The sequence below is a fragment of the Python bivittatus genome, unplaced genomic scaffold (genome assembly GCF_059951505.1).
Source record: "Python bivittatus isolate LINGU-HERP-01145 unplaced genomic scaffold, Pbiv_v1 ctg000350_np1212, whole genome shotgun sequence".
Taxonomy (NCBI): domain Eukaryota; kingdom Metazoa; phylum Chordata; class Lepidosauria; order Squamata; family Pythonidae; genus Python; species Python bivittatus.
In genome coordinates, this window is record NW_028277074.1 from 40764365 (window position 1) to 40780354 (window position 15990).

The 15990-nt window shown below is 37.6% G+C and overlaps 1 protein-coding gene across 1 annotated transcript; it reads right to left on the minus strand.

Annotated features, from left to right (window-relative positions):
* Nucleotides 1–660: 660 nt before the first annotated feature.
* PLCXD1 (phosphatidylinositol specific phospholipase C X domain containing 1) lies at nt 661–15846 on the minus strand. Its single transcript, XM_007427322.4, has 7 exons — nt 15595–15846; nt 11355–11503; nt 10186–10322; nt 9741–9869; nt 6093–6248; nt 3726–3909; nt 661–2950 (listed from the first exon to the last, which is right to left on the minus strand). The coding sequence occupies exons 2-7, from the start codon at nt 11476–11478 to the stop codon at nt 2712–2714; spliced, it is 969 nt and encodes a 322-aa protein (XP_007427384.1). The 5' UTR covers nt 11479–11503; nt 15595–15846; the 3' UTR covers nt 661–2711.
* Between the last annotated feature and the right edge of the window lie 144 nt (nt 15847–15990).

The following is a 15990-nucleotide window of genomic DNA, read 5'->3' on the forward strand; positions in this document are numbered from 1 at the left end:
CTTAAGCAGGGGGACACATCTGGCACTGCAAGATTTGAGTCCCTGGCGGCGTAGTGTTTTACTGATGGTAGCCTTTGTTATTTTGGTTCCAGCTCTCTGCAGGTCATTCACTAGGTCCCCCCATATGGTTCTGGGATTTTTACTCACTGTTCTTGTGATCATTTTGACCCCACAGGGTGAGATCTTGCGTGGAGCCCCAGATCGAGGGAGATTATCAGTGGTCTTGTATGTCTTCCATTTTCTAATTATTGCTCCCACAGTTGATTTCTTCACACCAAGCTGCTTGCCTATTGCAGATTCAGTCTTCCCAGCCTGGTGCAGGTCTACAATTTTGTTTCTGGTGTCCTTCGGCAGCTCTTTGGTCTTGGCCGTAGTGGAGTTTGGAGTGTGACTGTTTGAGGTTGGGGACAGGTGTCTTTTATACTGATAACAAGGTCAAACAGGTGCCATTACTACAGGTAACAAGTGGAGGACAGAGGAGCCTCTTAAAGAAGTAGGTACAGGTCTGTGAGAGCCAGACATCTTGCTTGTTTGTAGGTGACCAAATACTTATTTTCCACCATGATTTGTAAATAAATTCTTTAAAAATCAGACAATGTGATTTTCTGGATTTTTTTCCCCATTTTGTCTCTCATAGTTGAGGTATACCTATGATGAAAATTACAGGCCTCTCTCATCTTTTTAAGTGGGAGAACTTGCACAATTGATGGCTGACTAAATACTTTTTTGCCCCACTGTATATATCAGCCAGCACCTACAAATACAAAAATTTTCCAAATTTAGGCAACAAGAAAAATACTGATGATTTCAGCTACATTTGCACCTTGTCTGCTACACTGAGTTCATAACTCTGGACCACTTTGTAAGCATGAGCAGACCTTCGATTTCCCACTAAGAAGGCTAATTGTAGTGATTTTGCATGATTTATTACAAGCTTTATCATGCCACCTTAGCTCTTTGAGAACTTCTGCTATAGCTGTTTGTTTGTTTGTCACATTTATATAGCCATCATCTCATACAAGGCAACTCTGGGCGGCATATAGCAAAATTTGTCCTAGCCCTTCATCTAATCTTTGTTACTTATTTTATTTGGGCCAATATGTTGCATGTTTTAATACCCCCCGCCGCAAAAGGTTGACAACTATTAAACCACTGAAACCCATTTGCAGTTACATAACATAGGTGCATGGCTTCCAGAGTTCCATGTGCTCCCCAATACTTCATGCACAACCTTTGGCATTCCTCCATAAGTTGCTACTGAATTGTAAGTTTTAATGCTACAGAAAAGGAAATTTGTTAAATATATGAGAAGTAATTATATTAACTTTAGTTACTGTAATATTAATACAATTTAAGTTTAAAAAATGTGGGTTTTATCGTGGTCCCAACCCACTTTGGGGAGTGTTATCCACAGTATGCCACTCAGAAACTAAGTGTGACCTTCAATTGAAAAGTGTTGTACCTCTGTATAAAGGCCAAAGAAATCCTTCAAATCTACAACTGGTTGGCCCAGGGGTTTTTCTTTTTAATTTTATAGCTGCATTTACACAAAGCTGGATAAAGTTTTCAACTTCACAGCTGCCAATACAGGAACAAGTACCCTGGAATCTTGCTAACCCTTTTTATATTTGAAAAAGGTAGCTAAAACTGAGGTAGATAAAAGATGGAATTAAAAATCAGTGCCATTCTCTTTCTGCATCACACATATTGCTATACCTCTGATCACATCAAAACACTTAGGATTTCACAATCAAATCAAATCTTTATTACAGTCCAGCATAGATTTCACAGTATAAGTTCCCCTTAATAAGATGGAATTATATTTACATTCCAATCAATTGGCTAGATTTTCAGTTCACCTATGACTCCCATCTGTACATAGGGTGAGCTAAGCCTTCCTTTGTTTCTAAAAGATCATCAGTGCTGAGGAACTGTAGCTCATTTGTAGTAAAACTTTGCATATAGAAGGTCCCATATTCAATTCTTGGCACCTCCAAATAAGAAAATCTTATTTGGATTAAGAAAAATCTTTCTTAAGCAAGAAAATCTTGCTTAAAATCCTAAAAAGCTGGTATTTATTACTTAACATCAAGTTTAGGCTAGATGTGCAAACAACTCAGTGTTTCTCAAGTTTGGCAACTTTAAGACATAGACTTCAACTCCCAAAATTCCCCAGCCAGCAGTCCACATGTCTTAGCTGTATGGTTGGGTTTACTTACTGTGCAAAGTTACAGTTTCTTAAATAAACAAGAAATGGCTGTGTTTATATGTCATGCTAAGCCAAACCATGGTTAGTAAATCACAGTGACCAAGCCAAAACCAGCTACATTGTGGCTTTGTCTATGTTCTTAGTACTAACCGATATTTGGCAAGGGTACATGAGCAAAGCATCACTTACTAAAGTGCACAACTTCTTTTTTATCATGATCTTGGATAGTATTCAAACATACTAACAGTTGATAAAAGTTCTCCATGTTTCAAAACTCTGTAGACATTGCACTTTTTCCAGGAAAACCATTTTTTCCACCAAGGACTCCAAAAAACCTTATGAAATCTTCTACAGTGATCCATAAATACAGTTTTTAAGTATATACTTAACTACAGATAAAAAATGCGAGGTAGGTGAATTATGTATGTATTATATCTTATTTTATCCTTGCAGTTAGTCCCATGATCTCTTTTCAAAACATGTGCAAAGTAGAATAGCAATGTTATTTTAAAATCAGTTTCCTATTCAGGTTTATCACATTCTCCACAAAGTTATTTTTTTCTATGAAGTCTCCAGCAATGATGTTAATGCAGTCCTTTTTTGATCCAGGGCGCTGTTTCTTTATCCACAAATTTAGTAATGGGAGAGCACTCAGAGCCATTTGTTTTACCGAACTATGTATATTTGCCAAAATATACCCTAAATCTGCAGTAAGATTGATTCCTGCAACAAATAATCCATCTGAAAGGGGAGGAAAAAAAACAAGAATAAGAATTGCCATTTGATTCTCATAACAATTACCCACTGCTTTCCAAATAAGTAAATAGTCTCACCCATTTATTTTAATCGGAAGTAGAAAACCTGCTTTATTCGCAGACTAAATGCATTATGAGCATGCCACAGATGGCTTGCAACTAAGGGGCAGAAAGAATACTTATATATCTGTTACATCGTCTCATTTTGGATGGCTCCCAAATTCCATCTAATAATGTCTACCTGTATATCCCCAAACCAACCCAAATTAAAACAAGTGTTTTCAACATTCTTGTTATTCAGTATATCAAATGTTGCTCTGCTCATATTAAAGCTTTTTTATACGCAAAATATTTCTACATCCATCCATCTGACTTCAAAAGATGAGAACCACCTTTCTGAATAAAGTGAGAAATGTGGAGCTGAGGGATCCCTGTCACTTTTCCTGTCATCTTGTTGATCATTCAGCCCAAAACATAAAGACTGCAGTGAAATCTCATGAAATTGGAGTAACATCATTGGGAGGACAGGAACACCTATGATTTCCTTCTTCATCCTAGCAATCCAAATTCTGATCGCTGGGGTTCCATTGAAACCTCATAACTGAAGATAGCTTGGCTGTAAGGAGTCAAGTGTGTTTTTTCCCCCTCTACCATCACAAAGCTGGTTGCTGAGTTTTGGTGGATATATGTGGGAGTGCTCACGGAGGGGAATTCAGGAGCTGATTCAGGATATAGACCATATGTGCAGATGAAACAAATACCTGGACGACCATTTTGCTTCTTTTTTTCCAGATACTCAATAAGCTTTCGTGCTGTGACCTTATTTCCCCACCAATATGGAACTGCAGGCCACAATTCACTATCTTGTACCACTTGCTGTATGTCTTCATAGGACACAATAACCTGGTAGCCACTGGACCACATATTCCGGAGGGTTGGGACCATCTGAAAGGGAGAGTATTCCTATTATTTAAATCAAAGAACGCTGTGGGCCAGGTTCTCAGCTATTCTCTGGAATTTCAAATACTTTAGCCTGTGTCCTATAATTTATTTTTGTTTTGTTGTATTTTTAAATGAGAAAAAGGAGGCTAAATAATCAAGGATGCTAGGGTAGAATACTTGAAAATGTGACTGAATTTGAAAAACTTGCTATACAGTATTCAAATAATTTACTAGGGCTTATCTATAAATTAGTGGTGAAGTATAATTCAGAAAGTGAACAAGTCAAAGACTGTATGATTAAATATATGAATAATCTAAATGGACTGATCAACCTGCAACAATCATAATGTCAGAGGAAGAAAAATATCAAATTTACAGATAATATTACATGCAAAGAAAATTGGTATAAGATGTTCTGATATCAATGGTATATAACCCCTTGTTTTGATTGCCAAAATAGGCAATTTATTCTCTAAAAATTGTTAAAAATGTAATAATCAGGTTGGATCACTTTTTCACATGTGGTGGCAATGTTGTAAAACCCAACAATTCTGCAAAATTATTTATAACACGATCAAACAAATTTTTAAAAGTGGATTTTTTTCTTTGAGCCTGCTATTTTTAATTAAAGATTACTAGACCATATATTCCCATAAATTATACTGAATTGGCTTTGTACATGATAACTGCTAGAACTCTCTATACTTCTCATTGGAAATTGCAAATAATTCCTTCTGTAGAAGAATCGCAAGCTAAGTTATGTGAGTATGCTTCAATATCAAAATTATCTGATTAAGATAATCAGATCTTCATATCTGATAATCACATCTTCATATCTGATGCCATACAAAACAAATCTTATATAGAATTTAAGTCAATGTGGAAACCATTTTTGGATTACAATCTTATAAACAGGTTTTGTTGTTGTTGTTCAGTCGTTAAGTCGTGTCCGACTCTACATGACCCATGAACCATATTGCGCCAGGCCTTCCTGTCCTTCACTGCCTCCCTGAATTTGCTCAGTTTCATGCTCATTGCTTCAGTGATGCTATCTAACCATCTCATCCTCTGCCGTCCTCTTCTCCTTTTGCCTTCAATCTTTCACAGCATTAAGGTCTTTTCCAAAGAGTCCTCTCTTCGCATATAAACAGGTTTACACCACATTTAAAGTTTGAGTTTCCCTAATGTAATATAGAAATATTTAATTTCCTAATGATTTTCTTTATAATTTGAGGTATATTGGTTACAGTTGTTAATTATTGTGTAATAACCTGGTTTAAATATTAGCTTATTCTACTATTGACATAAAATTTCAAATTGATACATGGTATTCTAATATAGAAAACATATTAATGTTTTGAAACATTTTAGCTACTTTTATAATGTTTGTAAATCTCCCCTTTCATCAATTTTCTATTCTATTTGTTTTTTTCTTATTCTTTCTTTGTATTTGTAAAATTTAAAATGTAATAAATTATGAATACACACACACAGACACACACACGCCTGTTTGCAATATAAAAGAAGGTATGTGAAAACCTTTTCTATTTGATGGTTGCATTACTTTACAGAAATCTTCAGGCAAGGGGACCCATATATTTGAAAACTATACTCACTCATATAGTATATCATACAGGTAGTCCTTGCTTAACGGCCATTTGTTTAGTGACCATTCAAAGTTACAATGGCACTAAAAAATTTACTTATGCTGGTGTCTGAAGTTACGACTGTTGAAGCACCCCTGCAGTCAAGTGACTGAGATCCAGTCACTTGGCAACCAGCTCACAACAGTTCAAGCATCCTGGGTCACATGATCACTATTTGAGACCTTCCTAGCCAGCTTCCAGCAAACAAAATCAGTGGGGAACCACATGATTCACTTAATGACCAGGTGATTCAGTTAACAACCATGGTGATTCTCTTAACCACTCATCCTCTTGTAGTTCCCACCCTCCATTGGCGAGCTAAGAAAATGCTTATCTCCCTGAGCCTGGCCTTCATAATTCCATTCCATCACAGTAATTCAGTATTACTCAGAAATTTGTTCGGAATTTTGCTGATTACAGCATTACTCAGATTTGTATATGATCAATCCACATCTCTATTGCAACATCCAGACCATACCAAAGTAAATTAGGGCTTTCATAATCTCAAAATCTCAAAACTAGGTTTTCCAAGCAACTTACATTTCTAGGACACAGTCTGGAACTGAAGATCTTCTTTATGCAGGAGACCAAATGAGAGTGATGATTCTCATCCAAGCCATCAAAATTTCTGAAAGCGAGAACGACTACCTCCCAAGGATGGTTTCTCAGCCATCTTAAAATATCCCACAGAACAACCTATAAAAATCAATGTAAGATTGGAAAAATGCAGAGTGAGACATGGCTTTGTGCCATGAGGAAAGTGAAGCAATCGATCATTGGCTAGTTTCTCAACGATATTGTATCATACTATCAGACCAGGAAATGTTCATTACACAGGATGTTCCTTGTGAATTGGACCCTTGCTAATTGCATATTCTTTCCTGTTTGATGTATATAAACTTGTAGCAGGTGGTGATCATCTATCAAGACATACAAAATCCAACTAAATGTTACCATAACTATAAAATATTATCTACATTGTGATTCCTAGGAAGCTTGGCTTTAATGTTATAACTTACAATGTTTTATAAAGTATTTGTAGTCCAACAATTCTGAAAATTACTATGTTGAAAAAGGCTATCCTTTTTGAAAAAGCACTGTCCCAAGATATATGAACAATGCTACTCTTTTCTCCAGAACTGTTAGAAAGAGTGCTGTTTAATTCCAGCCCAGATCCTAAGCAGATAGCTGAAACTCTGCAGCATATTTCTGCACAGAATACTTATCGTGGTCAATTATTTGGGAGTCACTTTCTTGACTGGATCCTCAAATTTAGTTGTCAAGCGTTCTACAAAATTCATGTAGTTATCAAAACCTAAGCCAGCTTGAATCAGGGGGTACCCACTTTATGGTTCCCTAAATCATTAGGCTAATTCTATGCAGATCACTGGAAAATCATCTGGCCTTGTTCACATTGGGCAAGGAAGGCAGTACATTGGCTTAGATTTCCAACAGATTTGTTTGGCAAGAAAAGAGGGACTTCCCATTGAATGGCTACTACATTTGCTGCAGAAGCTGTATCAGTACCATTGGCAGAGTCAGCCTGGCCCCCCATTGGGAGGGCTTACTTAGGATGGTTGATTTGGGCAAGTTGGTCATTATTTTGGCTGATCCACCTGGGTCGCCATTTCATTCTGACAATGGAACAAGTCACTGGCCATTTGTGGAATTAGCAGAGGGCAAGTAACCAAAATGTTAAGGCTTAATCTCTAGGCAACAGCAGCAACGAGGTAAGACTGGCAATCAAGCTGTCAGACTCTTGACTTTTCATGACTCAACTTGCTTCCTAGGCTAGCTATGGCAGAAGTCTTGCAGCAGTGTTTGATTAGAAAAGAATACTTAATGCAAAGAAGAATGAAACCGAAGTGTGAAGGCATAACTGCTGCTTATATGTGCAGTGGTTTAGACCCAAACCGTTTTCATCCCATGAATTAATGGACTCTTTGCATAATGCCCCCTCCCGGTGGTACTGAAGTTGAGCAGTTGTTGAGCATTTGCACAATTTCCAACCCTGCTCTGAGTACCACTAGCTCTTGGTGTACCTTTCACATTACTTTTGATTTAATTTGGATAACTTTGAAACCATAGTTGGGGTTGGAACCAATTAAGGGCAACAGAAATCTTCCTTCCCTGAAAATAGGACTTCAAAAGGGCAGACATTTCAGACAATACAGTGGGGAGGGGGTGTTAAATGAGTGTTAACTTTCCTTTGCAAATCTGCATTTCAATGTCAATAAAGTCAAAAACCATTTTTCCATAAAATTGTTCATGAAGCAGCATAGCAAGAAAATACCTGATTAAGTAATGCTGTTTCTAATCTATTTAGATAATGCTAATGCTGATACATATATATAGTCTTCCAGCCTAAGAAGGCCAAAATCCATTAAAAAATTAATTTGAAGTCATTGTTCCACATTGTTTGCACCTAGAGGGATGACCCAAGGAATTTTGCTAAACTTAGTCATGTGATTCAGAACAGCTTATTTTTTTACTTAGTAGGAACTGTATGCTATAATTGCTGTTCAGCACACTGTGGAATCTTAATTTTCCAGTAGAGCAAAATGTGTAACTGAATGTCACATGAAGCTGCTGTGGCATGCCTGAGTCAATATGATCATTTCTGAATCTTTACTAAGCACAAGTTTTGGAGTTGATTCAAACAGTTATCAGCAAATCCATATGTTGAGAACTGGCCACTTCTTGACTTAATGCATTGGGTTTTATCCAGACCAAGTTGCTTTAATATACATCCTATTGAAATCAATGGGGCAAATCAGTTATGGGTTGATTTAAATTAATTTTAATGGAAGCTAAGTGAATTATCCATCCTATCCTATGAAACTTCTAAACCTCACCACTGAAAATCATGTTCAGTTCAACTGCATTTTCAAAATTACCATATCTATGCATAAGATTACACATGCTTAATTTTCATATTGAAATCATCAGACACATCCACCAATTTGAATGGGAGTAAGCATAGCCAACTTTTCTGGTCTCAGCTATTCATTTCTAGCTCTCCAACCTCATCAGTGGCCACCTAAGTTTTGCTATGAGTCCTCATTAACTTCAGTTTAGCCAACATTATATATCTTACCATAATCTTTAGTCATTCAGCGGCTTGGTACCCACCTCCAGCCTTCAGAAGGTATCATAAGTGGAACAATGCGATAACTCTTTCAGTCATAGATGAATGGCAACCAAATACACATGTTTTGAAGCGAATAATCTAGCAAACCAACCTCACTTTGGGACCAGTGGGAGACTGCAGAGCACTGTTTGCAGTATCCATAAAATCTGACATGGCTTTATGTAAGCAAGTTAATTTGGTATCTTCCTGCTCCATTTAAGATAATGCTGTGACAAAATCTGCCATCCAATTTTCCAGAAGGTTTTCTTTCTTCACAAGGTAGTTTCTATTTCTATATCTCACTCTTGGGATACTTTAAAATTTCTTTTGTATTTCTTTTGGTGGAGTGTTTGACCTTACTTTACTCCTGCAAGATGGCAGGGGGTGGTATTTAGGACACAGCCTGTAAACTCTAAAAGCCATTGACAGAACTGCAGGAAATTCCTGCTCCCGGCATTAGATAGCCACCAAAAGTTTTATGTTGGTGCACAAGTTAAAAAAAAACTAAAAATTCTAAAAATAAATCTAAAAATGCCTAACAACCAAAATGGGACCCAAAAAAATGGTAAACATTTGAATTTCTAGAGCTCTTCAAAAGATATGATGGTGTTGGGCAAGAAGCCAAAAGTTCTACACTTCAGCATGTCTCAACCATGAGATCATGAAGTTCAAAGTCAGTTTCAAAATGGAGATTCTGGACTGGTCTCAGATTGCACTCTACAAGTCTTTGATAAAACCCATAATGTTTCTAACACAAAATAAATGGAACGTTGTCCTCTTTCATCCAAAGGTTTTGCTCATGGTTGGTGTTGTCCATATGAGGGATCAATACCTAGCTTTTAAGGACAAAGAAAATAGTTGTTTCCCAAGTTCTGAAAACACAAAAGCCATTAGTCTCCACTCTGCCAGAACAGGGAAGAAAGCCAGAAGCATCTTACTACCACAAAGCTGAGTTTCCTCACCTCTGCACAGAAGGGCCAGTTCATAACCCATATTCTTTAAACAGCATATTTTACTTAAAAGAATGATTTCTATAGAATTCAGTTAAGAAACTGTACCTCTACTTCCACTGTTGTATATAACATGTGAACAAAGTACAATTTCATGGAAGGATCATCAGGTTTGTGAGCAATTCTAAAATCAAAGTACCTAATTCCAGCATTCAGTTGTTCCAACACAGTCAGATCCTGAAAAGTTAAAAAAACAAATATTTCCAAAATGTTTGCAAGAAATATATATTTACGTTTCAGGGGTATACATTTCATACGTTTTAAAGAGTTTTCGGGAAGACGATGGTCTCAGATTGCACTCTACAAGTCTTTGATAAAAGCCATAATGTTTCTAACACAAAATAAATGGAACGTTGTCCTCTTTCATCCAAAGGTTTTGCTCCTCCTTATGATACCTGTATCATGCTATGTATTTCAGAAACAAAAAGTGAATAAGCAAGTTTAATATTGTAAAAACAGACTTCCAAAAAGAAAAAGTCTGAGAAATGTTTACCTGTGTTATTGACCATCTCAAAATAATAGGGTGCACTATCCAATGCATATGTTTATCCATAAACTGCAACAATTTGGATCCATTTACACTGACTTTTGACTCCTTATCCAGACAATATGTCATTGCATCATGACTACCTACAAAGGAATAAAGACAAAGTCAACCTAATTCTAATATTTGTCAGCTTTTTCAAATCACTACACCAAAGTTCGCCTCTAAAATTCTACTTACTTTAATATAATTCCCAGTGTACTATCAGGGATTGTTTAAGTAATAAATCTCACCTGAGAGCAAAGGGGTGGCATATGATCCATTAAAATTAAATTTTTTAAAAAATCAAGAAAGTATGTCTTCTTCAGTAGATGGTAGGTGACAAAGTAAGCTAAAACACACTTCTTTTCAGTAAAACAATCCTTTAATCTCTATATCAAGTTTGGTAAGTGCCACCTAAGAATGCCTGGATGGATCAGATGTACCCCTAACACCAATCATCTCTTGGGACTTCTATGGTGCAGGAATTTGTTCAATATGATCTTCCTGGATTCTTCCTTAATGTATTTCTTGAAGTATTATGCCAATGAGTGTGATTTCATCACACCTTAATTTAGGGACTGATGCTTGTAGAACTTGGCTGGAGAAGTCATCAGAGCAACTTTTATTTCATAGGGTTTAAATTCCTCTATGAAAGCTATCTTGGGAAGTCTTATGCACTTCTTTAAATAAGGTCTTATGGAGGTCGGGAAACTGAAATGAAAAAAATAGCTCCATCTGGTTCTCAGCCTCAATGGCATGATACACCCCACCCACCCAATTGGATGGGTTGCCAACTATAGGCTGAGCAAGGAAAGGAAAGGATCCTTTTGTGGCCTTGGTGATTTTTTTCCCCTTGGGCGTGCTTTAAAACCTGGAATCCACTAACATCCTTGTATTTTACATAAATTTTGACAAGCTGCACAGAACATAATAGAATGTTTCTAGATCTAGACTAAAGCAAGATGTATCTGTGACACTGGGCAAATCCAACCCCTTATATTTCTACACTTTTTGAAGAAATGTGTTGCAAAGATATCAAGCAGTTGAAAAGGTAATGTTAAATATAACACACTCTTATATTTAAACAATACTTTCCAATTATCTAATATTTTGTTTCAAAACAGTGCATTACTTACCTGGTAATGACAGGTTAGAGAGAGGTACAGCCCAGAGACTTTCTGGTAAATCAGACATCCACTGATCAGCTTCTCTGCCCAAATTAATGGATTCCTTTTTTGGATGTTCCTTCCTTTTTCCCATTTTGAATAATGTCCTAGAAAAATGTCTAAACAAAGAATAGTGTAGGTGTTAACTCTGTTCTGCAGATGCAAATATAATTCACCCAGCATCCTCGCATGCCTCCCACCCTGATGATGTTTTGAAAGTTCTTCAAAATCCAGCTCTTCTCCCAGGCTGTGAGGTGAAGCAGCTGCCAAGCTCCTGTAAGCTGTTTTTCTTGTTATGTATGGCTTTCTCTTCTGGATGCGCATAATCTATTTCTTGGTTTTTTGTTTCTTGCTTTTCAAGTGCAAACTACTCAAAGTAATTTGGATTTGGGTGGAATATATATCTCTCTGACATATATATATACATATATATATATATGTGTGTGTGTGTGTGTGTGTGTGTGTGTGTGATATATATACATATATATATATGACATACATATATGTGTGTGTGTGTGTTTTATGCTGTATTATTTATGTTTTTATCGGTTTTAAATTGTTTGGTTGTGAACCGCCCAGAGTCCCTCCTTGTGGGGGAGCTGGGCAGTGACATAATTTGATATATAAATATAAATATATATGTATATATGTATAAAATAGACAGAGAAACATACTTTAAAAATGCTGGTCAGTAACTGCTGACTTGGCAGCTCATTTATATAACTCTCAGTCTGGTGCCTTCCCCAAGATCATAGATCTGTACCCCCTGGATTCCCCACTTTTTACTGGCTCAGAATCAGTAATGTCCATGCTGTGTGTGTAGAAGGCGGGGGGGGGGGGGCGGAATTAAAATATGTAAGGGAGCTGGTGGAGCCTCATGATCCAAGCCCTTCCTATTTTGATATTTTTTTAATGCAGGTTCAAAAGGGGCGGAACGTGGCTTGTGGTGCCACACTTACCATCTTGTAGATTTTGACGTACACACACACAGAGTGGGTTGCCCTGAGGGCTGTGATAAAGACAGGAATAATATCATCAGCCCAAGTCCTTTCTATGAGTCATACAAATGAAGACATAACCTTCCGTGACAATCCAGTAGATCAAGATAGCTGAAGCCACATAATCAGGATCAATATTTGTATTGCTGACCCCAAAGCTAATCAAGCTATCCATCTAAAACAGAGCTATATCTAACAACAGATTCAGACAATCATTTTCAATTGATCTCCACCCCCAAACCTCAATAACCTAAAGCAGGGTTTTTAAACTGTGGGTTTCTGAGAACTGATTGAGGTTCTATGAAAGACTAAGGGCACCCCGCCCGCCAAAAAATTTCACTTAAGCACAGCCAACTTTTTATCACTAGAGCTTGGCTTCTTAATCAAGGGTACCAGGATTTTTATTTTTTTTTAACTAACAGGTTCTGTGGCCTGAACACACCACCACCAAGGACTAAAGAATAATCCAAATTAAATAGACTTTCATATCTGTCACAACTCTCTGTAGACATACTATTTCTATGTAATAGTTGTTGATTTCATATTCTCTATGTTTTTACTTTATGTTAGTCCAAGACCAAATTAAAAACATTGTATAGCATTGTGTATTTTCACTGGGTTACAAAAAACAAATACTACAAACGCCAATGTGATTAAATATCTGTAATCTGGATAGATTGATTAGAAGGCATGTTATTGTTCGCTGCAGTCTAATTTGTGTTATGCACTTTGTTCTACAAGGTCACTTGAATCTGACCTCATGTTACATAGTGAGTTTATGGCTTTGCCAGCAGAAGCTAAGAGATGTAAACAAATGCAACCTGGTTATCTGATGTAGGTCTTTGCTCCATTGACCTATTTTTATAAAATCCTCTTGAGCCTCACTTATTGTTTCTTAAATGGGTCGTTTTCCTCCCACGCATAAGCTGCCAATCAAAAAGGCAACTGTTGGAGGAGTGTGTCACTGCTCAGGTATAAACTCAGAGCAGCCTTCATTAGCCTGGCACGATCTCAACATGCCATATGCCTATTATCATACTCTCTCATGGCTTCAGCTAGTTGGAGATTAAGAAGTCTATCAGATTTAGTGAGCACTAAAGGTTGTTCCAGATGAAACTTATGAACCAAAGAAACAGATCCACTGTAGACAAACTCTCTTCCCCACACATCCAAGTTCAAGCAGTAAGAATGTTATAATTTGATTAACATCCATATGACCATAAGCAATCATTTTGATCTAGAAACAATCATTACTAAAAAGCCATTTTTCTGGAAGATCATCTTTTCTGGATCTGGATCTGAACATGTAAAAAGAAGAAATGCTCTGCACTCAAGAACACCCTCTTGCATGTAGTATGTCAGTATTCACAAATGGCCCAGTGATTGGACCTGTCAGCTGCAAAAATAATAATCTTTTTAATGAAAAAGTTGAATTTCTACATCAGTGTTCACAATCTGGGGGTTCCCAGATGTGCTGAACAACAGCTCCCATCAGCCCCAGCCATCAAGATCCTATGCTCTTCTAGCAAAGAGCTAGCAGTCACATCCCCAAATTGGCAGAAACTTAGACTAGCTAAAATAGTAAAAAATGGAACAACTTTTTTTTTTAATCTGTACATTCAGGGCATTGTTTATATTGCAGCTTGCAACATTAGTTAAAGCTTTCAGTTCCGTTTACTGGGTGTCATGTTCCTGATCAGAAATTTACTGCTGCTATTTCACAACACAGATATAAAGGGAACCTCTAATGTTGTCTCTAGATTCTCAAATCAGTCTAACAAACCAATCCAAGAGAGGAAAAAGATCCACTGTGAAAAGTCTACCATTTCTCAAACCTTACTCTCTCCAGTAAGTATATGAGATGGTTTTCTGGTTACTGACTGCAAGATTTTCTGTCCTGCCTCCCAAGAAAATCAGTGTGATCATTCTAGGTTAGCATAGAGTCCTCCATTGCGGGGAGATGGGCGGGGATAAGTCTATAAATAAATAAATAAATAAATAAATAAATAAATAAATAAATGCCTGTCAAGATAGCCCTACCTACCCCGAACATCCACTCCTACTCTGTTTGGACCCTTACCTTTACCAGCTATTTTCCTATATCTGTAAGACAAAGATAGATGTACTGTAGGTCTCTAGAGAAGAAAACATGCCCACTAGCAGAGATGTTCTTCCACTCCATACTAAGCCCTCTCAACCAGCATCCTTCAAAGGTGGATTTCAGGATTACCAAGGAGCCAGTTCAAGTAATCTGATGAGTCCTCTCCTCTGAAATGAGAAATTCTCATATGTCCACCAACACTACATTTGAACATATAGCCATTATTTTTAACAGATGTTTCGTATTGGTAGTTGGTGGTCTCCCATCCAACTGTTAGCCAGGTCCAAGGTCTCCTGGGTGCTGTCACATGACAGAACAAAGCTTTAAGGCTGGGTTCATAACACCGAACCATAATAAACCACTATGATATTTTAACCCGTTTCAGTAAATTGCAGTGTCTAAGTTCACATAATACATTTGACTAAAATCAAATGTAACACATTATATACAGAATATGGCTTAGCGAAGTTTGGGAACCAGATCAAAATCAAGTTAAAGTTTTTATTCTCAGAGAGCCCCCAAAGAACCTGATGCTTCTAATCACTGACTAGAATCAGGGGCACTTCCAAATGGCCTTTTACTGTGCAGTTGCCCTCACAAATCAGTGGAATTTTCTGAGCATCTCAGAGGCATCTTCCATCTCTGAAGGTTTGCCCATTCAGGCTCTTTTCCCCCCAGAAAACTTTGTTAAGAAAGGGGAAATGGAAAGATACTATATCACTGTATCACTAGGAGTATCCAAACATAAGCGCCAAATTGCAAATACAGTATTAGGCAATATATATCTGAACATGTAAAAAAGAAGAAATGCTCTGCATTCTTGTAGTTGTTACTATTATTAGTATTATTCATCTTGCCATGTTAATGCTTCAAGGCCAGAGTGAAGGATCGTAGAATACAGGGTTCAATTTTTCATGGTAATTAACTGTGGAACAAAGATTAAGTTGCAAACCTATTCACACAGTCCATAAAATATAATAATGACTTACTTCTGAGTAATCAGGAATAGGATCAACAACTCTTCTTATTCATCATTATTAAAGCAAAAAAAACCCCAAAAACCAAAAAAAACACTGTTACCTACTGAGAATGAATAAACTACCGGACCCACCGTGCCAGGGAACAGACTGAACAGTTTCAAAACTTGCTTCTTTCAAAAAGATCCCACGATGCCCTCGGGGCTCCGGATCCGCTAATCTTCTTTTTCCTCTCCACGACAAGCGCAGTGATCTGGGTTTTGTTTTTTTTAACTCACTGGGTGAATCAGCATCCGAGCAATATCATCAAAAGAGAGCGCGGGCAACCCGGGGTCTTCGCATTCCCTCCAGACAGGTCGCCTGAGGTCTCCGGCCCCAGCGCCGCCGCCGCCGCCCGGATCCGAAAGCAAACACACGCCCGGGCCTCTTTGCCTACCAGCCGCGCGATTGGTCCGCTCCGGCAGCGCTGCTGCTCCTCCTCCTGCCTGGAAGAAGGTGGGAAGAGCCGGGGGAAGCGGAGGAATGAACGG

Excerpts from the sequence above, each read along its gene's own strand:
- PLCXD1 (XM_007427322.4), bottom strand. The coding sequence starts at position 11,478 with ATGGGAAAAAGGAAGGAACATCCAAAAAAGGAATCCATTAATTTGGGC. Across the intron at positions 6,249-9,740 it reads ATACAACAGTGGAAGTAGAG|GTTGTTCTGTGGGATATTTT; the intron begins GTACAGTTTCTT and ends TGATTTTTATAG. Across the intron at positions 3,910-6,092 it reads CCAGACTGTGTCCTAGAAAT|ATGGTCCCAACCCTCCGGAA; the intron begins GTAAGTTGCTTG and ends TCTCCCTTTCAG.